Source organism: Lepisosteus platostomus, chromosome 18 (assembly GCF_059453375.1).
Source record: "Lepisosteus platostomus isolate fLepPlt1 chromosome 18, fLepPlt1.hap1, whole genome shotgun sequence".
In the NCBI taxonomy this organism is placed as follows: Eukaryota; Metazoa; Chordata; class Actinopteri; order Semionotiformes; family Lepisosteidae; genus Lepisosteus; species Lepisosteus platostomus.
In genome coordinates this window covers 17542073-17567918 of record NC_142628.1, presented here as the reverse complement: position 1 = coordinate 17567918, position 25846 = coordinate 17542073, and the positions used below count along the sequence as shown (strand labels likewise).

The 25846-nt window shown below is 55.8% G+C and overlaps 2 protein-coding genes across 5 annotated transcripts in view; one reads left to right on the top strand and one right to left on the bottom strand.

Annotated features, from left to right (window-relative positions):
- The window catches only part of pidd1 (p53-induced death domain protein 1), a 36774-nt gene extending 17595 nt beyond the window's left edge, over positions 1-19179 (bottom strand). For both annotated transcript variants that reach the window (XM_088610835.1, XM_088610836.1), the window contains exons 1-8: positions 18733-19179; positions 12054-14594; positions 8405-8818; positions 7365-7517; positions 6087-6141; positions 2174-2372; positions 1913-2065; positions 815-988 (exon numbers count right to left, since the gene is read on the bottom strand). In XM_088610835.1, the coding sequence (XP_088466961.1) occupies positions 815-988; positions 1913-2065; positions 2174-2372; positions 6087-6141; positions 7365-7517; positions 8405-8818; positions 12054-14430 (3525 nt within the window). In that variant the 5' untranslated portion in view covers positions 14431-14594; positions 18733-19179. The remainder of the gene's footprint in view (positions 1-814; positions 989-1912; positions 2066-2173; positions 2373-6086; positions 6142-7364; positions 7518-8404; positions 8819-12053; positions 14595-18732) is intronic.
- Positions 19180-19285: 106 nt separating this feature from the next.
- Positions 19286-24557, top strand: rplp2b (ribosomal protein, large P2b). 3 transcript variants are annotated; one of them, XM_088610857.1, is made up of 5 exons: positions 19290-19430; positions 20676-20799; positions 20887-20935; positions 21752-21847; positions 24454-24557. In XM_088610857.1, the coding sequence occupies exons 2-5, from the start codon at positions 20677-20679 to the stop codon at positions 24525-24527; spliced, it is 342 nt and encodes a 113-aa protein (XP_088466983.1). In that variant the 5' UTR covers positions 19290-19430; position 20676; the 3' UTR covers positions 24528-24557. The 3 variants fall into 3 exon arrangements, with proteins under 3 accessions (XP_088466981.1, XP_088466983.1, XP_088466982.1); XM_088610856.1 differs by having other exon boundaries at positions 19293-19430; positions 24451-24557; XM_088610855.1 differs by having other exon boundaries at positions 19286-19430; positions 20676-20935; positions 24451-24557.
- Positions 24558-25846: the final 1289 nt, after the last annotated feature.

Below are 25846 nucleotides of genomic sequence, written 5' to 3'. Positions count from 1 at the left end.
ATTAGATTTCTGAATTTCGGGAAGAATGTTTCTCTAATCCCAGAGTATCTGTCACAGTGCAGTAGGAAGTGCACCTCTGTCTCTATTTCTCCCCGCTGGCAGTGGGAGCACAGCCTGTCCTCTCTGGGCAGCCAGGTCTGCCTGTGTCGCCCAGTTTCTATGGCCAGGCTGTGGTCACTGAGCCTGTACTTTGTCAGATTCTGTTTCTTTTTTCTGTTTCTTATCTTGGTCAAATATTCGGCTAGTGTGTATTGTCTGTTTAGGGTTCTGTAGCATTCCAGTTTATGTTGTGTTTGTGTGTGTGTCCCAGTGTGTGAGATATTGCTGTTTGATCTGTGCTGTGATGTGGTTGAGTCTGGGTTGTGGTGCTCTAGCAGTGCTGTCCTGATGCTGGTTAGTGTCGGTGTGGCTCAGGTCAGTGAGCCTCAGGACCAGCTGGCTCAGGGGGCTCTGTTTTGGGCTCAGCTCTTGGCTCAGCAGTGCTTTGTGGTGGTAGGAATTTTGGTCGCTGTTTTTAAGGTGTAGCCTTTAATACTTTAATACTCTTTTCTGTGTGTTTATCAATGGTGGGTACTGGCCTAATTCAGCCCTGCACCAGTTGTTAGGTGTTTTTCTCTGCACACGGAGGATGTTTCTACAGATCTCCATGTGCAGAGTTTCTGTGGGGGTGTTTATCCCATTGAGTGTAATCCTGGTCTGTGAGGGGACCCCACACTTCACTGCCGTATAGGCACTCTCTCCCTCAGCTCAGACAGCAACACCTGCAGGTCCTGAGGAGAAGAACACTCTCTGTCACTCTGTCCCTCCTTCGCACCTGCAGCTTGACCATGCGCGTCTGCAGGGTGGATCGGGGGGTGAAGGTGACCTTGATCCTGGGGTCGACACTGGACAGCAGCAGCGCCCCCTGTGGTGGGACAGAGCAACTGTCCTCCAGCAGGCAGGAAAGGACAAGGAACCAGGAGAACTGGGAGACTGTGCAGCACGCTACCTGGAGAGGGTACACAGATTGGAGAGCTGGGAGAGTGAGCAGCACACTACCTGGAGAGAGGGACAGACTGGAGAGCTGGGAGTGTGAGCAGCACACTACCTGGAGAGACACACACACAGACTGGAGAGCTGGGAGAGTGAGCAGCACACTACCTGGAGAGACACACACACAGACTGGAGAGCTGGGAGTATGAGCAGCACACTACCTGGAGAGACATACACACAGACTGGAGAGCTGGAAGAGTGAGCAGCACACTACCTGGAGAGACACACACACAGACTGGAGAGCTGGGAGAGTGAGCAGCACACTACCTGGAGACACACACACAGACTGGAGAGCTGGGAGAGTGAGCAGCACACTACCTGGAGAGACACACACACAGACTGGAGAGCTGGGAGAGTGAGCAGCACACAACCTGGAGACACACACAGACTGGAGAGCTGGGAGAGTGAGCAGCACACTACCTGGAGAGACACACACACAGACTGGAGAGCTGGGAGAGTGAGCAGCACACTACCTGGAGAGACACACACACAGACTGGAGAGCTGGGAGTATGAGCAGCACACTACCTGGAGAGACATACACACAGACTGGAGAGCTGGGAGAGTGAGCAGCACACTACCTGGAGAGACACACACACAGACTGGAGAGCTGGGAGAGTGAGCAGCACACTACCTGGAGACACACACACAGACTGGAGAGCTGGGAGAGTGAGCAGCACACTACCTGGAGAGACACACACACAGACTGGAGAGCTGGGAGAGTGAGCAGCACACAACCTGGAGAGACACACACACAGACTGGAGAGCTGGGAGGAGGAGTGAGACAGGACAGACATCACAGAGAAGCAGGACTAAGGCTGAACAGAGCAGACACACAGTCACCCATGTGATTGCTCCTGGAGAGCAGAGCTTGTGTCGTACTCTGGCTCGGTGGCGGTCGGTCTGCGCGCCGCGGCTCCCCCTCCTGGTCGTGGTGTGCAACTGTGTCCAGGTGGAGCCGTCAAAGCGCCGGATCAGCACCTCCCTCCCCGGAGCACGAGGAGGGCGTGAGAAGGGCAGGCACACCTCCACGGGCTGAGACAGAGCAACGGACTGAGTGACTCACAGCGCTGGCAACACCCTCACAGAGAAGGAGCTCTGCTTCATGTCAACCCCACAGGAGACCTCTGACCCCTCGCTGACCTTCTGGAAGGCAGTGCCATGGGGGCGGAGCTCCAGCGCACGGCTGAGCAGGATGTCGTGATCCTCCAACCACACCCACTTCCTGTGAGGTCTCCGCTCCGCCCACTGCACTGTTACCATGGAGACTGCATCCCGAGGGAAAACAAGCTCCGCCCCACCAGGCAGGAACACGTGGCATCCTTCCTGGCACACAGAGAAACTTGGAGACAGAGAGTACAGTCACTGTACAGCCCTACTGCTACAGCACCGAGAGACACAGAGGAGAGTACAGTCACCGTACAGCCCCACTGCTACAGCAGCAAGAGACACAGAGGAGAGTACAGTCACCGTACAGCCCCACTGCTACACCACCGAGAGACACAGAGGAGAGTACAGTCACCGTACAGCCCCACTGCTACACCACCGAGAGACACAGAGGAGAGTACAGTCACCGTACAGCCCCACTGCTACACCACCGAGAGACACAGAGGAGAGTACAGTCACCGTACAGCCCCACTGCTACACCACCGAGAGACACAGAGGAGAGTACAGTCACCGTACAGCCCCACTGCTACAGCAGCAAGAGACACAGAGGAGAGTACAGTCACCGTACAGCCCCACTGCTACAGCACCGAGAGACACAGAGGAGAGTACAGTCACCGTACAGCCCCACTGCTACAGCACCGAGAGACACAGAGGAGAGTACAGTCACCGTACAGCCCCACTGCTACAGCAGCAAGAGACACAGAGGAGAGTACAGTCACCGTACAGCCCCACTGCTACAGCAGCAAGAGACACAGAGGAGAGTACAGTCACCGTACAGCCCCACTGCTACAGCACCGAGAGACACAGAGGAGAGTACAGTCACCGTACAGCCCCACTGCTACAGCACCGAGAGACACAGAGGAGAGTACAGTCACCGTACAGCCCCACTGCTACAGCACCGAGAGACACAGAGGAGAGTACAGTCACCGTACAGCCCCACTGCTACAGCAGCAAGAGACACAGAAGAGAGTACAGTCACCGTACAGCCCCACTGCTACACCACCGAGAGACACAGAGGAGAGTACAGTCACCGTACAGCCCCACTGCTACAGCACCGAGAGACACAGAGGAGAGTACAGTCACCGTACAGCCCCACTGCTACAGCACCGAGAGACACAGAGGAGAGTACAGTCACCGTACAGCCCCACTGCTACAGCAGCAAGAGACACAGAGGAGAGTACAGTCACCGTACAGCCCCACTGCTACAGCAGCAAGAGACACAGAGGAGAGTACAGTCACCGTACAGCCCCACTGCTACAGCACCGAGAGACACAGAGGAGAGTACAGTCACCGTACAGCCCCACTGCTACACCACCGAGAGACACAGAGGAGAGTACAGTCACCGTACAGCCCCACTGCTACACCACCGAGAGACACAGAGGAGAGTACAGTCACCGTACAGCCCCACTGCTACAGCACCGAGAGACACAGAGGAGAGTACAGTCACCGTACAGCCCCACTGCTACAGCAGCAAGAGACACAGAGGAGAGTACAGTCACCGTACAGCCCCACTGCTACAGCAGCAAGAGACACAGAGGAGAGTACAGTCACCGTACAGCCCCACTGCTACAGCACCGAGAGACACAGAGGAGAGTACAGTCACCGTACAGCCCCACTGCTACAGCACCGAGAGACACAGAGGAGAGTACAGTCACCGTACAGCCCCACTGCTACAGCACCGAGAGACACAGAGGAGAGTACAGTCACCGTACAGCCCCACTGCTACACCACCGAGAGACACAGAGGAGAGTACAGTCACCGTACAGCCCCACTGCTACAGCACCGAGAGACACAGAGGAGAGTACAGTCACCGTACAGCCCCACTGCTACAGCACCGAGAGACACAGAGGAGAGTACAGTCACCGTACAGCCCCACTGCTACACCACCGAGAGACACAGAGGAGAGTACAGTCACCGTACAGCCCCACTGCTACAGCAGCAAGAGACACAGAGGAGAGTACAGTCACCGTACAGCCCCACTGCTACAGCAGCAAGAGACACAGGGAGAGTACAGTCACCGTACAGCCCCACTGCTACACCACCGAGAGACACAGAGGAGAGTACAGTCACCGTACAGCCCCACTGCTACACCACCGAGAGACACAGAGGAGAGTACAGTCACCGTACAGCCCCACTGCTACAGCACCGAGAGACACAGAGGAGAGTACAGTCACCGTACAGCCCCACTGCTACAGCACCGAGAGACACAGAGGAGAGTACAGTCACCGTACAGCCCCACTGCTACAGCACCGAGAGACACAGAGGAGAGTACAGTCACCGTACAGCCCCACTGCTACAGCACCGAGAGACACAGAGGAGAGTACAGTCACCGTACAGCCCCACTGCTACAGCACCGAGAGACACAGAGGAGAGTACAGTCACCGTACAGCCCCACTGCTACAGCACCGAGAGACACAGAGGAGAGTACAGTCACCGTACAGCCCCACTGCTACAGCAGCAAGAGACACAGAGGAGAGTACAGTCACCGTACAGCCCCACTGCTACAGCAGCAAGAGACACAGGGAGAGTACAGTCACCGTACAGCCCCACTGCTACACCACCGAGAGACACAGAGGAGAGTACAGTCACCGTACAGCCCCACTGCTACAGCAGCAAGAGACACAGAGGAGAGTACAGTCACCGTACAGCCCCACTGCTACAGCACCGAGAGACACAGAGGAGAGTACAGTCACCGTACAGCCCCACTGCTACAGCAGCGAGAGACACAGAGGAGAGTACAGTCACCGTACAGCCCCACTGCTACAGCAGCAAGAGACACAGGGAGAGTACAGTCACCGTACAGCCCCACTGCTACACCACCGAGAGACACAGAGGAGAGTACAGTCACCGTACAGCCCCACTGCTACACCACCGAGAGACACAGAGGAGAGTACAGTCACCGTACAGCCCCACTGCTACAGCACCGAGAGACACAGAGGAGAGTACAGTCACCGTACAGCCCCACTGCTACACCACCGAGAGACACAGAGGAGAGTACAGTCACCGTACAGCCCCACTGCTACAGCACCGAGAGACACAGAGGAGAGTACAGTCACCGTACAGCCCCACTGCTACAGCACCGAGAGACACAGAGGAGAGTACAGTCACCGTACAGCCCCACTGCTACAGCAGCAAGAGACACAGAGGAGAGTACAGTCACCGTACAGCCCCACTGCTACAGCACCGAGAGACACAGAGGAGAGTACAGTCACCGTACAGCCCCACTGCTACACCACCGAGAGACACAGAGGAGAGTACAGTCACCGTACAGCCCCACTGCTACAGCACCGAGAGACACAGAGGAGAGTACAGTCACCGTACAGCCCCACTGCTACAGCACCGAGAGACACAGAGGAGAGTACAGTCACCGTACAGCCCCACTGCTACACCACCGAGAGACACAGAGGAGAGTACAGTCACCGTACAGCCCCACTGCTACAGCACCGAGAGACACAGAGGAGAGTACAGTCACCGTACAGCCCCACTGCTACAGCACCGAGAGACACAGAGGAGAGTACAGTCACCGTACAGCCCCACTGCTACAGCACCGAGAGACACAGAGGAGAGTACAGTCACCGTACAGCCCCACTGCTACACCACCGAGAGACACAGAGGAGAGTACAGTCACCGTACAGCCCCACTGCTACAGCAGCAAGAGACACAGAGGAGAGTACAGTCACCGTACAGCCCCACTGCTACAGCAGCAAGAGACACAGAGGAGAGTACAGTCACCGTACAGCCCCACTGCTACACCACCGAGAGACACAGAGGAGAGTACAGTCACCGTACAGCCCCACTGCTACACCACCGAGAGACACAGAGGAGAGTACAGTCACCGTACAGCCCCACTGCTACAGCACCGAGAGACACAGAGGAGATGCATACTGACCTGTGCTGGTTGGGTCCCTGGTGGAGTTCAGGCAACTTCACGCTCTCTGATTGAACTGTGGGAACACAGATCATTACACATAGTCTACTCACAGGTTACTCACACTATTATCACACAATTAGGAAACAGATCGTTACACACAGTCTACTCACAGGTTACTCACATACTATTAACACACAATTGGGGAACACAGATTATTACACAAAGTCTACTTAAACTATTAAAGAGATCTGCAATGTTATGTTTATAACATGGAATCAGCATTGATGAGTGCTCTTCAAACCACAATAAAAGTCAAAAGCAGACAGCAACTGGTAAAACCTGCAATTTACACCACAGAATAACTTCCAGGTGTGCGCAGCGCCGTGTCCTGTGATTCAAACGAGGCAACAATCCTGGTGAGGTGAGGCCCTATTACACTGAACACCAGCAGGCTTGTGAACACGTCTCGTTCAGGCCCACAGAAATATCGCTCCACTGTAAAAGCATCTACCGCTTGTTGACTCTGCCTGCGGATCATGTTGGAACGTTTCTGAGCTGAAATATCTGCTGCACAACCTGTACTTATTCACTCGCACGTCACAGGACGCCAATCGGCACAGGGACTGGGGAGCAGGAAGGGCCGCCTCACGTTACGGTTCACGGCATCTCGAATACAAGTTTGCGACAACATGGTGACACAGCACTTTCACAATGTTCACAATTTTGTGCTTAATTTTAAATTTGTCAATTAAATTATTTTGCTATGAGATAACCAGTCTGAGAAACTGGGGCTGCTGTTCCCCTTTAACACACAATGGAGGAACAGATCATTACACAATCTACTCACACATTACTCACTCACCATTGAAACACAACTGAGGAACACAGAACCCTACATAAAAGACATACACATTACTCACTAACTTTTAACACACAACTGAGGAACACACAGACCACTACACTTTCTACTCACACATTACTCACCTGCTATTAACACACAGCTGGGGAACACACAGATCATTACACAGTCTACTCACACATTATTCACTATTAACAGATAACTGAGGAATGCACAGATCATTACACAATCTACTCACACATTAGTCACTCACCAGTAACATACAACTGAGGAACACAGATCCCTACATAAAACATATACCCACACATTGCTCACTGACTATTAATACACAACTGAGGAACACACAGAACACTGCACACAGTCTACTCACACATTACAGCTGGGGAACACACAGATCTTAACCAGATTAATTAAAATGCATGTGAACCAGGTCTCACCACTGGAAGATGGGGGGCTGGCTGGAGTTGGGGGGCGCCCCAGAGGGTTGTTGCGGAGGTCAAGTTCAAGGTCAGGTCTCAGGAGCAGACAGGAGGGGACAGAGTGCAGATTGTTACTGTGGAGCACCAGTCTCCTGAGAGACAGGACAGACCCTGGGACAGAGGACAGGAGAGACAGAGGACAGACTGTTACTGTGGAGCACCAGTCTCCTGAGAGACAGGACAGTTCCTGGGACAGAGGACAGGAGGGACTGAGGACAGACTGTTACTGTGGAGCACCAGTCTCCTGAGAGACAGGACAGATCCTGGGACAGAGGACAGACTGTTACTGTGGAGCACCAGTCTCCTGAGAGACAGGACAGTTCCTGGGACAGAGGACAGGAGGGACTGAGGACAGGAAAGAGGAGGAGAAGAGAGGAAGACAAGAGAGAACAGGAGAAATCTGGAGAGAGGAGGTGACTTAGTTCGCCTGTTGCAGGAGAGCCCCCCTCCTCACCCCCAGACTCGTACCCAGAGTGTCCGGCAGCTCGGTCACCCCCAGACTCGTACCCAGAGTGTCCGGCGGCTCGGTCAGCCTGTTGCAGGACAGCCCCCCTCCTCACCCCCAGACTCGTACCCAGAGTGTCCGGCGGCTCGGTCACCCCCAGACTCGTACCCAGAGTGTCCGGCAGCTCGGTCAGCCTGTTGCAGGACAGCCCCCCTCCTCACCCCCAGACTCGTACCCAGAGTGTCCGGCAGCTCGGTCACCCCCAGACTCGTACCCAGAGTGTCCGGCGGCTCGGTCAGCCTGTTGCAGGACAGCCCCCCTCCTCACCCCCAGACTCGTACCCAGAGTGTCCGGCGGCTCGGTCAGCCTGTTGCAGGACAGCCCCCCTCCTCACCCCCAGACTCGTACCCAGAGTGTCCGGCGGCTCGGTCACCCCCAGACTCGTACCCAGAGTGTCCGGCAGCTCGGTCAGCCTGTTGCAGGACAGCCCCCCTCCTCACCCCCAGACTCGTACCCAGAGTGTCCGGCGGCTCGGTCACCCCCAGACTCGTACCCAGAGTGTCCGGCAGCTCGGTCAGCCTGTTGCAGGACAGCTCCAAGTGATTGAGTCGCTCCAGAGCTCCGACCTCGGGGGGCAGAGCCTCCAGCTGGTTGTGCGACAGGTCCAGGCTCTGCAGCGCCCCCAGCTGGCCCAGGCTGGGCGGGACGGCGGTGAGGCGGTTGCCCATGAGCGAGAGGGAGCTGAGGGAGCGCAGCGCCCCGAGCCAGTCGGGCAGCGAGGACAGCGCGTTGCGCCCCAGCAGCAGGTGGGAGAGCCGAGGCAGCGCACGCAGGCAGGCCGGCAGGGAGGCCAGCTGGTTGAAGCTGAGGTCCAGGTGAGTCAGGAGGCACAGGGAGCCCAAGGAGTCCGGGAGGGAGGACAGCTGGCCTGGCTGGGGGGACCCCAACTGGTCCCGCACACAGCCCCCTGAGACAGAGACACACAGCCCCCTGAGACAGAGACACACAGCCCCCTGAGACAGAGACACACAGCCCCCTGAGACAGAGACACACAGCCCCCTGAGACAGAGACACACAGCCCCCTGAGACAGAGACACACAGCTCCCTGAGACACACAGACTCACAGCCCCCTGAGACACACAGACTCACAGCCCCCTGAGACAGAGACACACAGCCCCCTGAGACAGAGACACACAGCTCCCTGAGACAGAGACACACAGCCCCCTGAGACAGAGACACACAGCTCTCTGAGACAGAGACACACAGCCCCCTGAGACAGAGACACACAGCCCCCTGAGACAGAGACTCACAGCCCCCTGAGACAGAGACACACAGCCCCCTGAGACAGAGACACACAGCTCCCTGAGACAGAGACACACAGCCCCCTGAGACAGAGACACACAGCTCTCTGAGACAGAGACACACAGCCCCCTGAGACAGAGACACACAGCCCCCTGAGACAGAGACTCACAGCCCCCTGAGACAGAGACACACAGCCCCCTGAGACAGAGACACACAGCTCCCTGAGACAGAGACACACAGCCCCCTGAGACAGAGACTCACAGCCCCCTGAGACAGAGACTCACAGCCCCCTGAGACAGAGACACACAGCTCCCTGAGACAGAGACACACAGCCCCCTGAGACACACAGACTCACAGCCCCCTGAGACAGAGACACACAGCCCCCTGAGACAGAGACTCACAGCCCCCTGAGACAGAGACACACAGCCCCCTGAGACAGAGACACACAGCTCCCTGAGACAGAGACACACAGCTTCCTGAGACACACAGACTCACAGCCCCCTGAGACACACAGACTCACAGCTCCCTGAGAAAGAGACACACAGCTCCCTGAGACAGAGACACACAGCCCCCTGAGACAGAGACACACAGCCCCCTGAGACAGAGACACACAGCTCCCTGAGACAGAGACACAGCCCCCTGAGACAGAGACACACAGCCCCCTGAGACAGAGACACACAGCCCCCTGAGACAGAGACACACAGCCCCCTGAGACACACAGACTCACAGCCCCCTGAGACACACAGACTCACAGCCCCCTGAGACAGAGACACACAGCCCCCTGAGACAGAGACACACAGCTCCCTGAGACAGAGACACACAGCCCCCTGAGACAGAGACACACAGCTCCCTGAGACAGAGACACACAGCCCCCTGAGACAGAGACACACAGCTCCCTGAGACAGAGACACACAGCCCCCTGAGACAGAGACACACAGCTCCCTGAGACAGAGACTCACAGCCCCCTGAGACAGAGACTCACAGCCCCCTGAGACACACAGACTCACAGCCCCCTGAGACAGAGACACACAGCCCCCTGAGACAGAGACACACAGCTCCCTGAGACACACAGACTCACAGCCCCCTGAGACACACAGACTCACAGCCCCCTGAGACAGAGACACACAGCCCCCTGAGACAGAGACACACAGCCCCCTGAGACAGACACACAGCTCCCTGAGACAGAGACACACAGCCCCCTGAGACAGAGACACACAGCTCCCTGAGACAGAGACACACAGCCCCCTGAGACAGAGACACACAGCCCCCTGAGACAGAGACTCACAGCCCCCTGAGACAGAGACACACAGCTCCCTGAGACAGAGACACACAGCTCCCTGAGACACACAGACTCACAGCCCCCTGAGACAGAGACACACAGCCCCCTGAGACACACAGACTCACAGCCCCCTGAGACACACAGACTCACAGCCCCCTGAGACAGAGACACACAGCCCCCTGAGACAGAGACTCACAGCCCCCTGAGACAGAGACACACAGCCCCCTGAGACAGAGACACACAGCTCCCTGAGACAGAGACACACAGCTTCCTGAGACACACAGACTCACAGCCCCCTGAGACACACAGACTCACAGCTCCCTGAGACAGAGACACACAGCTCCCTGAGACAGAGACACACAGCCCCCTGAGACAGAGACACACAGCCCCCTGAGACAGAGACACACAGCTCCCTGAGACAGAGACTCACAGCCCCCTGAGACAGAGACACACAGCTCCCTGAGACAGAGACTCACAGCCCCCTGAGACAGAGACACACAGCCCCCTGAGACAGAGACACACAGCTCCCTGAGACAGAGACACACAGCCCCCTGAGACAGAGACACACAGCTCCCTGAGACAGAGACACACAGCCCCCTGAGACAGAGACACACAGCCCCCTGAGACAGAGACACACAGCTCCCTGAGACAGAGACACACAGCCCCCTGAGACAGAGACACACAGCCCCCTGAGACAGAGACACACAGCTCCCTGAGACAGAGACACACAGCCCCCTGAGACAGAGACACACAGCTCCCTGAGACACACAGACTCACAGCCCCCTGAGACACACTGTGTCACACAGAGACACTGTGTCACACTGTGACACACAGAGACACACACAGTCACACAGAGACACTGTGTCACACTGTGACACACAGAGACACACAGAGACACACGCAGTCACACAGAGACACACACAGAGACACAGCCCCCTGAGACACACACAGTCACACAGAGACACTGTGTCACACTGTGACACACAGAGACACACACAGTCACACAGAGACACTGTGTCACACTGTGACACACAGAGACACACACAGTCACACAGAGACACTGTGTCACACTGTGACACACAGAGACACACAGAGACACACAGAGACACACGCAGTCACACAGAGACACACACAGAGACACAGCCCCCTGAGACACACTGTGTCACACAGAGACACTGTGTCACACTGTGACACACAGAGACACACACAGTCACACAGAGACACTGTGTCACACTGTGACACACAGAGACACACACAGTCACACAGAGACACTGTGTCACACTGTGACACACAGAGACACACAGAGACACACGCAGTCACACAGAGACACACACAGAGACACAGCCCCCTGAGACACACAGAGACACACGCAGTCACACGGCGACACACGGCGACACACGGCGACACACGGCGACACACGGCGACACAGCGCCCTAAGACACACTGTTTCACACAGAGACACCGTGTCACACTGTGACAAACAGAGACACACACAATCACACAGAGACGCACACGGGGACACATGGGGACACAGCCCCCTGAGATACACAGACACAGGGAGACACAGAGAGACACAGAGACACAGCCCCCTGAGAGTGTGGGGGAGACAGTACCTCAGTACCTCGTATCGACAGGGACCTGAGCCGGGAGAGCTGGCCGATGACTGTCAGAGCTCTGTCCAGCCCCTCCTGCTCCTCGGAGCCCAGCCGCAGAAACTCCACCCTGCTCACTGCTCCCTGCAGCGCCTCCCACAGGCCGCACAGCAGCACTGCGCCTCCGGGGAACACGTCCAGCGTCAGTCTGGTGTCTGCCAGCAGCGCGGCGAGAGGAGGAGGAGGGGCGGCACACAGGGAGGAAGGGGCTGAGAGACATGGATGGGCAGACACCCCGTCTCCCCCCTCCTGTTGCCATGCAGGGCCTTGGCTGCCAGCTCCTCTGCTCCCGTCCCTCTGCGTGTCTCCTGCTGTCTGCCTGCTCGGTCCCGGGCCCAGCAGCTGCACTTCCTCTATCGCTCTCCCCTCTTCTGCGCCCTGATGCTCTTCGGACGACCCCTCGCTCCTCTTTATCAGCCCGGCTGTGTGCCTCCTTTCTCCTCTCTCCTCCTCGGACCCCTCTCTGCTCTCCTCCAGCCTGGCTGTGTGCCTCCTCTCTCCTCTCTGCTCCTCCGACCCATCTCTGCTCTCCTCCAGCCCAGCTGTGTGCCTCCTCTCTCCTCTCTGCTCTTCTGACCCTTCTTTCCTCTTTATCAGCCCGGCTGTGTGCCTCCGCTCTCCTCTCTGCTCCTCCAACTCCTCTCTGCTCTCCTCCAGTCCGCCTGTGTGCCTCCTCTCTCCTCTCTGCTCCTCCGAGCCCTCTCTGTTCTCCTCCAACCCAGCTGTGTGTCTCCTCTCTCCTCTCTGCTCCTCAGACCCCTCTCTGCTCTCCACCAGCCCAGCTGTGTGTCTCCTCTCTCCTCTCTGCTCCTCAGACCCCTCTCTGCTCTCCTCCAGCCCAGCTGTGTGTCTCCTCTCTCCTCTCTGCTCCTCTGACCCCTCTCTGCTCTCCTCCAGCCCGGTTGTGTGCCTCCTCTCTCCTCTCTGCTCCTCAGACCCCTCTCTGTTCTCCTCCAGCTCAGCTGTGTGTCTCCTCTCTCCTCTCTGCTCCTCCGACCCCTCTCTGCTCTCCTCCAGCCCGGTTGTGTGCCTCCTCTCTCCTCTCTGCTCCTCCAACCCCTCTCTGCTCTCCTCCAGCACGGTTGTGTGCCTCCTCTCTCCTCTCTGCTCCTCCAACCCCTCTCTGCTCTCCTCCAGCCCGGTTGTGTGCCTCCTCTCTCCTCTCTGCTCCTCCAACCCCTCTCTGCTCTCCTCCAGCCCGGCTTTGTGCCTCCTCTCTCCTCTCTGCTCCTCCGACCCTTCTCTCCTCTTTATCAGTCCGCCTGTGTGCCTCCCCTCTTCTCTCTGCTTCTCCAACCTCTCTCTGCTCTCCTCCAGCCCAGCTGTGTGCCTCCTCTCTCCTCTCTGCTCCTCCGACCCTTCTCTCCTCTTTATCAGCCCGGCCGTGTGCCTCCTTTCTCCTCTCTCCTCCTCGGACCCCTCTCTGCTCTCCTCCAGCCTGGCTGTGTGCCTCCTCTCTCCTCTCTGCTCCTCCGACCCATCTCTGCTCTCCTCCAGCCCAGCTGTGTGCCTCCTCTCTCCTGTCTGCTCCTCAGACCCCTCTCTGCTCTCCTCCAGCCCAGCTGTGTGCCTCCTCTCTCCTCTCTGCTCTTCTGACCCTTCTTTCCTCTTTTTCAGCCCGGCTGTGTGCCTCCGCTCTCCTCTCTGCTCCTCCAACTCCTCTCTGCTCTCCTCCAGTCCGCCTGTGTGCCTCCTCTCTCCTCTCTGCTCCTCCGAGCCCTCTCTGTTCTCCTCCAGCCCAGCTGTGTGTCTCCTCTCTCCTCTCTGCTCCTCAGACCCCTCTCTGCTCTCCACCAGCCCAGCTGTGTGTCTCCTCTCTCCTCTCTGCTCCTCAGACCCCTCTCTGCTCTCCTCCAGCCCAGCTGTGTGTCTCCTCTCTCCTCTCTGCTCCTCTGACCCCTCTCTGCTCTCCTCCAGCCAGGTTGTGTGCCTCCTCTCTCCTCTCTGCTCCTCAGACCCCTCTCTGTTCTCCTCCAGCTCAGCTGTGTGTCTCCTCTCTCCTCTCTGCTCCTCCGACCCCTCTCTGCTCTCCTCCAGCCCGGTTGTGTGCCTCCTCTCTCCTCTCTGCTCCTCCAACCCCTCTCTGCTCTCCTCCAGCACGGTTGTGTGCCTCCTCTCTCCTCTCTGCTCCTCCAACCCCTCTTTGCTCTCCTCCAGCCCGGTTGTGTGCCTCCTCTCTCCTCTCTGCTCCTCCAACCCCTCTCTGCTCTCCTCCAGCCCGGCTTTGTGCCTCCTCTCTCCTCTCTGCTCCTCCGACCCTTCTCTCCTCTTTATCAGCCCGGCCGTGTGCCTCCTCTCTCCTCTCTGCTCCTCTGACCCCTCTCTGCTCTGTGTGCTGTGGTCCATGAGGATGCAGAGGGGTGTTACAGCCTCCCAGTGTCACAGCGCGGGTGGGGCGACGGTCCGTCTGTCTCGCATTCTCTTTCGCGGTCTGCACCCTCCCTGGTGTGCCATCGCTCACTGTTGCTATTGGAAACGGGCAAGCCTGGGCAGGCAGCCCAGCCTCTCCACTGAAACAGGTGAAAGAGGAGAGAGGGTACAGTACAGCTTGTTAGAGTGAAAGCAATTGAACAACACACCACACAGTAATAATATATACACTACAGAAATAAAGTATGGTACAGTACAGTCCAGCACTGTGGTCAGTGTAGCACAGTACAGTTGTGTATGGTACAGTACAGTCCGGCACTGTGGTCAGTGTAGCACAGTACAGTTGTGTATGGTACAGTACAGTCCGGCACTGTGGTCAGTGTAGCACAGTACAGTTGCGTATGGTACAGTACAGTCCGGCACTGTGGTCAGTGTAGCACAGTACAGTTGTGTATGGTACAGTACAGTCCGGCACTGTGGTCAGTGTAGCACAGTACAGTTGTGTATGGTACAGTACAGTCCGGCACTGTGGAGTGGGCAGTGTAGCACAGTACAGTTGTGTATGGTACAGTACAGTCCAGCACTGTGGAGTGGGCAGTGTAGCACAGTACAGTTGTGTATGGTACAGTACAGTCCAGCACTGTGGAGTGCTCAGTGTAGCACAGTACAGTTGTGTATGGTACAGTACAGTCCGGCACTGTGGTCAGTGTAGCACAGTACAGTTGTGTATGGTACAGTACAGTCCAGCACTGTGGAGTGGGCAGTGTAGCACAGTACAGTTGTGTATGGTACAGTACAGTCCGGCACTGTGGAGTGGGCAGTGTAGCACAGTACAGTTGTGTATGGTACAGTACAGTCCAGCACTGTGGAGTGGGCAGTGTAGCACAGTACAGTTGTGTATGGTACAGTACAGTCCAGCACTGTGGAGTGGGCAGTGTAGCACAGTACAGTTGTGTATGGTACAGTACAGTCCGGCACTGTGGAGTGGGCAGTGTAGCACAGTACAGTTGTGTATGGTACAGTACAGTCCAGCACTGTGGTCAGTGTAGCACAGTACAGTTGTGTATGGTACAGTACAGTCCAGCACTGTGGAGTGGGCAGTGTAGCACAGTACAGTTGTGTATGGTACAGTACAGTCCAGCACTGTGGTCAGTGTAGCACAGTACAGTTGTGTATGGTACAGTACAGTCCAGCACTGTGGAGTGCTCAGTGTAGCACAGTACAGTTGTGTATGGTACAGTACAGTCCAGCACTGTGGAGTGGGCAGTGTAGCACAGTACAGTTGTGTATGGTACAGTACAGTCCAGCACTGTGGAGTGGGCAGTGTAGCACAGTACAGTTGTGTATGGTACAGTACAGTCCGGCACTGTGGTCAGTGTAGCACAGTACAGTTGTGTATGGTACAGTACAGTCCAGCACTGTGGTCAGTGTAGCACAGTACAGTTGTGTATGGTACAGTACAGTCCGGCATTGTGGAGTGGGCAGTGTAGCACAGTACAGTTGTGTATGGTCCAGTACAGTTGTGTATGGTACAGTACAGTCCAGCACTGTGGAGTGGTCAGTGTAGCACAGTACAGTTGTGTATGGTACAGTACAGTCCAGCACTGTGGAGTGGGCAGTGTAGCACAGTACAGTTGTGTATGGTCCAGTACAGTTGTGTATGGTACAGTACAGTCCAGCACTGTGGAGTGCTCAGTGTAGCACAGTACAGTTGTGTATGGTACAGTACAGTCCGGCACTGTGGAGTGGGCAGTGTAGCACAGTACAGTTGTGTATGGTCCAGTACAGTTGTGTATGGTACAGTACAGTCCAGCACTGTGGAGTGGGCAGTGTAGCACAGTACAGTTGTGTATGGTACAGTACAGTCCGGCACTGTGGTCAGTGTAGCACAGTACAGTTGTGTATGGTACAGTACAGTCCAGCACTGTGGTCAGTGTAGCACAGTACAGTTGTGTATGGTACAGTACAGTCCGGCATTGTGGAGTGGGCAGTGTAGCACAGTACAGTTGTGTATGGTCCAGTACAGTTGTGTATGGTACAGTACAGTCCAGCACTGTGGAGTGGTCAGTGTAGCACAGTACAGTTGTGTATGGTACAGTACAGTCCAGCACTGTGGAGTGGGCAGTGTAGCACAGTACAGTTGTGTATGGTCCAGTACAGTTGTGTATGGTACAGTACAGTCCAGCACTGTGGAGTGGGCAGTGTAGCACAGTACAGTTGTGTATGGTACAGTACAGTCCAGCACTGTGGAGTGGGCAGTGTAGCACAGTACAGTTGTGTATGGTCCAGTACAGTTGTGTATGGTACAGTACAGTCCAGCACTGTGGAGTGGGCAGTGTAGCACAGTACAGTTGTGTATGGTACAGTACAGTCCGGCACTGTGGTCAGTGTAGCACAGTACAGTTGTGTATGGTACAGTACAGTCCGTCACTGTGGAGTGGGCAGTGTAGCACAGTACAGTTGTGTATGGTACAGTACAGTCCGGCACTGTGGAGTGGGCAGTGTAGCACAGTACAGTTGTGTATGGTACAGTACAGTCCAGCACTGTGGAGTGGGCAGTGTAGCACAGTACAGTTGTGTATGGTACAGTACAGTCCAGCACTGTGGAGTGGGCAGTGTAGCACAGTACAGTTGTGTATGGTACAGTACAGTCCAGCACTGTGGAGTGCTCAGTGTAGCACAGTACAGTTGTGTATGGTACAGTACAGTCCGGCACTGTGGTCAGTGTAGCACAGTACAGTTGTGTATGGTACAGTACAGTCCAGCACTGTGGAGTGGGCAGTGTAGCACAGTACAGTTGTGTATGGTACAGTACAGTCCAGCACTGTGGTCAGTGTAGCACAGTACAGTTGTGTATGGTACAGTACAGTCCGTCACTGTGGAGTGGGCAGTGTAGCACAGTACAGTTGTGTATGGTACAGTACAGTCCGGCACTGTGGTCAGTGTAGCACAGTACAGTTGTGTATGGTACAGTACAGTCCGTCACTGTGGAGTGGGCAGTGTAGCACAGTACAGTTGTGTATGGTACAGTACAGTCCAGCACTGTGGTCAGTGTAGCACAGTACAGTTGTGTATGGTACAGTACAGTCCGTCACTGTGGAGTGGGCAGTGTAGCACAGTACAGTTGTGTATGGTACAGTACAGTCCAGCACTGTGGTCAGTGTAGCACAGTACAGTTGTGTATGGTACAGTACAGTCCGGCACTGTGGAGTGGGCAGTGTAACACAGTACAGTTGTGTATGGTACAGTACAGTCCAGCACTGTGGAGTGGGCAGTGTAGCACAGTACAGTTGTGTATGGTACAGTACAGTCCAGCACTGTGGAGTGGGCAGTGTAGCACAGTACAGTTGTGTATGGTACAGTACAGTCCAGCACTGTGGAGTGGGCAGTGTAGCACAGTACAGTTGTGTATGGTACAGTACAGTCCGGCACTGTGGTCAGTGTAGCACAGTACAGTTGTGTATGGTACAGTACAGTCCAGCACTGTGGAGTGGGCAGTGTAGCACAGTACAGTTGTGTATGGTACAGTACAGTCCAGCACTGTGGTCAGTGTAGCACAGTACAGTTGTGTATGGTACAGTACAGTCCAGCACTGTGGAGTGCTCAGTGTAGCACAGTACAGTTGTGTATGGTACAGTACAGTCCAGCACTGTGGAGTGGGCAGTGTAGCACAGTACAGTTGTGTATGGTACAGTACAGTCCAGCACTGTGGAGTGGGCAGTGTAGCACAGTACAGTTGTGTATGGTACAGTACAGTCCGGCACTGTGGTCAGTGTAGCACAGTACAGTTGTGTATGGTACAGTACAGTCCAGCACTGTGGTCAGTGTAGCACAGTACAGTTGTGTATGGTACAGTACAGTCCAGCACTGTGGAGTGGGCAGTGTAGCACAGTACAGTTGTGTATGGTACAGTACAGTCCGGCATTGTGGAGTGGGCAGTGTAGCACAGTACAGTTGTGTATGGTCCAGTACAGTTGTGTATGGTACAGTACAGTCCAGCACTGTGGAGTGGGCAGTGTAGCACAGTACAGTTGTGTATGGTCCAGTACAGTTGTGTATGGTACAGTACAGTCCAGCACTGTGGAGTGGGCAGTGTAGCACAGTACAGTTGTGTATGGTCCAGTACAGTTGTGTATGGTACAGTACAGTCCAGCACTGTGGAGTGCTCAGTGTAGCACAGTACAGTTGTGTATGGTACAGTACAGTCCGGCACTGTGCAGTTCAGTAACTATGACCGCTGTTACATTTGCTGTACACCGATGTTATTTGTGTAAATACCTGCACTACCCGCCACGCCTGCGGCTGCTGCCGGGATACTGGGGGTCCGGCGTCTGTGTGCCCCGTCTGTCTTCCTCTCTCTCAGCCACTCTCCCTGAAGGGGCGCCAAACTCTGCGCTGGGGCGGACAGCTCTTAAAGGGACAGCGCACTCATGCCGTGCCAGACTCAGCCCGGCCCTGATAGCTGCCAGCACTGTACTCTGCAGGAGCACAGCCCCTTCCGAAAACCAGCGCTCAGAACGGATACAAATCAGCCAGGAAGCCTAGGGACCTGGCAGACCAAACAAATGTGTGCATTCTGTTACTAAGTTCGCCCGGGTTACATATCTCTACGAGTATTTTTTTAACAAAGGGTTATTTTAAAACTTAAATAAAAGAACTGAGAAAATAAACTGTAATATCAGTTGCAGCCTCTCCCTAGGAAGGGAAACGCCACAGAACTCACACGGGAGCCAAGATGGCGTCTCATCCAGACTGACCTGCCCCTTTCTGAAAGACTCTCCAATAGCGGGCAGTGTTAGCTCGCGGTGCTCGACTGGGCGGGACTGCGTGGCTTCTCCACCAATTAAAAGGCGTATTACTGGAGCTGTTCTAGTCCCGCCCTGTGTAGGTTCTCTCTTTCCGTTTCCTGCGGCTGTGCTCCTTCCTTTCTGTTGCTCCGTCTGCCTTAGTGGACACGCGGTCTCTTTCTCCGACAAGTGAGTGTCCGAAAACCCGACCCATACCTTCCGAACCTGGCCAGAACCGACCAGGACGGGGAGTTATAGCTCAGTCCTGCTCGATCCCGGTCCGGTTCATCTGCTGTGCGCCTATCTGAGAAATAAAGCTCGATCCACGCCACGCGTGTTTGGTGGCGATGGAGCCGTCCCAGCGCGGCGCTGTGGACTAGTGTACTGTAGACGCGAGACATCCAGATCGCACGCGGGCTGATGTTATAGCTTCACGTTGCGCCATAGAGTAACACATAAAATCGGTTTAGAGTATGTGTCAGCGGTGGCTCTGTGGCTCAGGATCTGCACCTGTGACTGGAAGGTTGCCGGTTCAAATTCCGCAGCCGGCAGAGGAATCCTACTCCGTTGGGCCCCTGAGCAAGGCCCTTAATCCCAACTGCTCCAGGGGCGCTGTACAATGGCTAACCCTGCGTTCTGACCCCAGCTTCTCTCCCTGTCTGTGTCTGTGTCTCATGGAGAGCAGGCTGTGGTGTGTGAAAAGACGAGTTCTTAATGCAAGAAATTGTATAGGGCTAATAAAGTGATGTTAAAAAATGTTATATAACGTTTTAATCGTAGTGTATTCATGCACCGTGCACTGTGAGACTGGGCAGTGTTTCAGGGTGAGACGGACAGTGACAGTCCTGTCCACCTGTGTACAGATCTGGGTCATGGTGCGGTCCAACTGTGTACAGATCTGGGTCACGGTGCGGTCCAGCTGTGTACAGATCTGGGTCACGGTGCGGTCCACCTGTGTACAGATCTGGGTCACGGTGCGGTCCAGCTGTGTACAGATCTGGGTCATGGTGCAGTCCAGCTGTGTACAGATCAGGGTCATGGTGCGGTCCAGCTGTGTACAGATCTGGGTCACGGTGCGGTCCAGCTGTGTACAGATCAGGGTCATGGTGCGGTCCAGCTGTGTACAGATCTGGGTCACGGTGCGGTCCAGCTGTGTACAGATCTGGGTCACGGTGCGGTCCAGCTGTGTACAGATCTGGGTCATGGTGCAGTCCAGCTGTGTACAGATCAGGGTCATGGTGCGGTCCAGCTGTGTACAGATCTGGGTCACGGTGCGGTCCAGCTGTGTACAGATCTGGGTCATGGTGCAGTCCAGCTGTGTACAGATCTGGGTCACGGTGCGGTCCAGCTGTGTACAGATCTGGGTCACGGTGCGGTCCAGCTGTGCTCCATACGGATCTCTCTCAGATTGTGACTCTTTCTCTCTTCCTGCAGGATGCGTTACATTGCTGCTTACCTCCTGGCCACCCTGGGTGGGACTGAGAATCCCAGCTCCAAGGAGCTGAAGAAGATCCTGGACAGTGTCGGTATTGAGGCTGATGACGCACGCATGGACAAGGTGGGTCCTGTACTGCAGGGACACTTAGTCCTGTACTGTCAAGACATCACTTTATTAACCTTTGTTAATCTCTTCTCTCTCTTTCAGGTCATCAATGAGCTCAGTGGAAAAAATGTGCAGGATGTTATCGCCCAAGGTGAGTCCTGGTCTCTCTGTGCGTGTGCACTGATGGTGTAGCTGTCTGAGAGTGTGTGTCTACAGCACAGCAGGGCTATAGGAGAGCAGGACTGACAGTGGAGCTGTGTGTCTACAGCACAGCAGGGCTGTAGGAGAGCAGGACTGACAGTGGAGCTGTGTGTCTACAGCACTGTGGGGCTGTAGGAGAGCAGGACTGACAGTGGAGCTGTGTGTCTACAGCACAGCAGGGCTGTAGGAGAGCAGGACTGACAGTGGAGCTGTGTGTCTACAGCACTGCAGGGCTGTAGGAGAGCAGGACTGACAGTGGAGCTGTGTGTCTACAGCACTGCAGGGCTGTAGGAGAGCAGGACTGACAGTGGAGCTGTGTGTCTACAGCACTGTGGGGCTGTAGGAGCAGGACTGACAGTGGAGCTGTGTGTCTACAGCACTGCAGGGCTGTAGGAGAGCAGGACTGACAGTGGAGCTGTGTGTCTACAGCACTGCAGGGCTGTAGGAGAGCAGGACTGACAGTGGAGCTGTGTGTCTACAGCACTGCGGGGCTGTAGGAGAGCAGGACTGACAGTGGAGCTGTGTGTCTACAGCACTGCAGGGCTGTAGGAGAGCAGGACTGACAGTGGAGCTGTGTGTCTGCAGCACTGTGGGGCTGTAGGAGAGCAGGACTGACAGTGGAGCTGTGTGTCTACAGCACTGTGGGGCTGTAGGAGCAGGACTGACAGTGGAGCTGTGTGTCTACAGCACTGTGGGGCTGTAGGAGAGCAGCAGCACTGTCAGTGGAGCTGTCAGCATGTTAAACTTCTCTTTTTCTCTTTCTCAGGTTATGGGAAGTTGGCCAGCGTGCCTGCAGGTGGCTCTGTGGCAGTTTCTAGCTCTGCAGCCTCTGGAGGACCAGCTGCTGCTGCACCCGCTGCTGGTGAGGTTATAGTGCAGTACTGTACAGCACCGGGCACAACGCTCACACCCTCTGCACTACAGGCAGTCCTGGTGCACAGTCAACACTCGCACCCTCTGCACTACCGGCAGTCCTGGTGCACAGTCAACACTCGCACCCTCTGCACTACAGGCAGTCCTGGTGCACAGTCAACACTCGCACCCTCTGCACTACAGGCAGTCCTGGTGCACAGTCAACGCTCGCACCCTCTGCACTACAGGCAGTCCTGGTGCACAGTCAACGCTCACACCCTCTGCACTACAGGCAGTCCTGGTGCACAGTCATATATAGTGCCTGAACCTACAGTACAGTCTGTTGCTCAGCGCCCCAGTGTACAGCTGGGGTGTCCAGCCCAGTGCAGTTAGCTGTCTTAGGTCACCGTGAATCGTGTCCTTATTTAAGGACCAGGAACAGTTGGGAGTTACTGGTCAGTTGTTCAGGAACTTGAACTGTGGTCGTTCTTCAGGCTGTGGCTCCAGACCTGTTGAAAGAGGGAACTGTGACTCCTGTTACAGGCCGTTACACTGGAATATAGAGAGATTCCTCTCAGTGTGTCAACCCCTCTGTGCGTGGCTCGGTGTCAGTGTGTCAACCCCTCTGTGCGTGGCTCGGTGTCAGTGTGTCAACCCCTCTGTGCGTGGCTCGGTGTCAGTGTGTCAACCCCTCTGTGCGTGGCTCGGTGTCAGTGTGTCAACCCCTCTGTGCGTGGCTCGGTGTCAGTGTGTCAACCCCTCTGTGCGTGGCTCGGTGTCAGTGTGTCAACCCCTCTGTGCGTGGCTCGGTGTCAGTGTGTCAACCCCTCTGTGCGTGGCTCGGTGTCAGTGTGTCAACCCCTCTGTGCGTGGCTCGGTGTCAGTGTGTTAACCCCTCTGTGCGTGGCTCGGTGTCAGTGTGTCAACCCCTCTGTGCGTGGCTCGGTGTCAGTGTGTCAACCCCTCTGTCTGTGGCTCGGTGTCAGTGTGTCAACCCCTCTGTGCGTGGCTCGGTGTCAGTGTGTCAACCCCTCTGTCTGTGGCTCGGTGTCAGTGTGTCAACCCCTCTGTGCGTGGCTCGGTGTCAGTGTGTCAACCCCTCTGTGCGTGGCTCGGTGTCAGTGTGTCAACCCCTCTGTGCGTGGCTCGGTGTCAGTGTGTCAACCCCTCTGTGCGTGGCTCGGTGTCAGTGTGTCAACCCCTCTGTGCGTGGCTCGGTGTCAGTGTGTCAACCCCTCTGTGCGTGGCTCGGTGTCAGTGTGTCAACCCCTCTGTGCGTGGCTCGGTGTCAGTGTGTCAACCCCTCTGTGCGTGGCTCGGTGTCAGTGTGTCAACCCCTCTGTGCGTGGCTCGGTGTCAGTGTGTCAACCCCTCTGTGCGTGGCTCGGTGTCAGTGTGTCAACCCCTCTGTCTGTGGCTCGGTGTCAGTGTGTCAACCCCTCTGTGCGTGGCTCGGTGTCAGTGTGTCAACCCCTCTGTGTGTGGCTCGGTGTCAGTGTGTTAACCCCTCTTTGTGTGGCTCGGTGTCAGTGTGTCAACCCCTCTGTCTGTGGCTCGGTGTCAGTGTGTCAACCCCTCTGTGCGTGGCTCGGTGTCAGTGTGTCAACCCCTCTGTGCGTGGCTCGGTGTCAGTGTGTCAACCCCTCTGTCTGTGGCTCGGTGTCAGTGTGTCAACCCCTCTGTCTGTGGCTCGGTGTCAGTGTGTCAACCCCTCTTTGTGTGGCTCGGTGTCAGTGTGTCAACCCCTCTTTGTGTGGCTCGGTGTCAGTGTGTCAACCCCTCTGTGTGTGGCTCGGTGTCAGTGTGTCAACCCCTCTTTGTGTGGCTCGGTGTCAGTGTGTCAACCCCTCTGTCTGTGGCTCGGTGTCAGTGTGTCAACCCCTCTGTGCATGGCTCGGTGTCAGTGTGTCAACCCCTCTGTCTGTGGCTCGGTGTCAGTGTGTCAACCCCTCTGTGCGTGGCTCGGTGTCAGTGTGTCAACCCCTCTGTGTGTGGCTCGGTGTCAGTGTGTTAACCCCTCTTTGTGTGGCTCGGTGTCAGTGTGTCAACCCCTCTGTGCGTGGCTCGGTGTCAGTGTGTCAACCCCTCTGTCTGTGGCTCGGTGTCAGTGTGTCAACCCCTCTGTGCGTGGCTCGGTGTCAGTGTGTCAACCCCTCTGTGCGTGGCTCGGTGTCAGTGTGTCAACCCCTCTGTCTGTGGCTCGGTGTCAGTGTGTCAACCCCTCTGTCTGTGGCTCGGTGTCAGTGTGTCAACCCCTCTTTGTGTGGCTCGGTGTCAGTGTGTCAACCCCTCTGTCTGTGGCTCGGTGTCAGTGTGTCAACCCCTCTTTGTGTGGCTCGGTGTCAGTGTGTCAACCCCTCTTTGTGTGGCTCGGTGTCAGTGTGTCAACCCCTCTGTGCGTGGCTCGGTGTCAGTGTGTCAACCCCTCTGTGCGTGGCTCGGTGTCAGTGTGTCAACCCCTCTGTGCGTGGCTCGGTGTCAGTGTGTCAACCCCTCTGTGCGTGGCTCGGTGTCAGTGTGTCAACCCCTCTGTGCGTGGCTCGGTGTCAGTGTGTCAACCCCTCTGTCTGTGGCTCGGTGTCAGTGTGTTAACCCCTCTCTTTCTCTCTGCAGCAGAAGAGAAGAAGGAGGAGAAGAAGGAGGAGTCAGAAGAGTCTGATGACGATATGGGATTCGGCCTGTTTGATTGATCCAAAAGAATAAAACCTTTTTCACAGAAATCCTCCTCCGTGTGTGTTAACTGGGTTAGTTGTGTGTGATTATGGCTGTGGGGGGTGGTTGTGTCTGTGTGACCGGCTGTATGGAGTAAGTTGTGTGTGTGTTGCCGGCTGTGTGGGGTAGCTGTGTATGTGTTGCCGGCTGTGTGGGGTAGCTTTGTGTGTTAGTGGCTGTGTGGGGTAGTTGTGTGTGTGGTACTGGCTGTGTGGGGTAGTTGTGTGTGTGTTAGTGGCTGTGTGGGGTAGTTGTGTGTGTGTGGTACTGGCTGTGTGGGGTAGTTGTGTGTGTGTGTTAGTGGCTGTGTGGGGTAGTTGTGTGTGTGTGTGTGTTAGTGGCTGTGTGGGGTAGTTGTGTGTGTGTGTTAGTGGCTGTGTGGGGTAGCTGTTTGTGTGTAAGTAGCTGTGTGTGTGTTAGTGGCTGTGTGGGGTAGTTGTGTGTGTGTGTTACCGGCAGTGGGGGTAGCTGTGTGTGTGATTATGGCTGTGTGGGGTATCTGTGTGTGTTACCGGCTGTGTGGGGTAGCTGTGTGTGTGTGTTACCGGCTGTGTGGGGTAGCTGTGTGTGTGTGTTACTGGCAGTGGGGGTAGCTGTGTGTGTGTATTACCGGCTGTGTGGGGTAGCTGTGTGTGATTATGGCTGTGTGGGGTAGCTGTGTGTGTGTGTTACCGGCTGTGTGGGGTAGTTGTGTGTGTTACTGGCAGTGGGGGTAGCTGTGTGTGTGTGTATTACCGGCTGTGTGGCGTAGCTGTGTGTGTGTTACCGGCTGTGTGGGGTAGTGGCTGTGTGTGTGTTACTGGCAGTGGGGGTAGCTGTGTGTGTGTTACCGGCTGTGTGGGGTAGTTGTGTGTGTATTACCGGCTGTGTGGGGTAGTTGTGTGTGTTACTGGCAGTGGGGTAGCTGTGTGTGCATTAATGTGGGGTGTGATCCATGGTTGGGTGTCACCAGTTTGTGGTGCAGGTGTCTGTACTCACTGAGGGGCAGAGGTAGGATCCCGGTGCTGGATCAGACCCAGGTGTCCGATGTTACTCTGGACGGGTCAGACGGCGGTGTGACGCGATGGGTCGGGGCGGGTCGGACGGCGGTGTGACGCTCTGGGACGGGGCGGGTCAGATGGGGGTTAAAGGTTGAGCAGTTCACATGTGTGAAAGTAAAATGTAAACAAGTAAGCATACTTCAGAGAAATCTGAGGAAAGCTGTTTCTGAGCATCCTTCTGTATGGAAATACTGTCACAGGAAGAGGAAGGGGAAAGACAGGCAGGACACCCAGCGCTCCAGGGGTTCAGGTTGTTT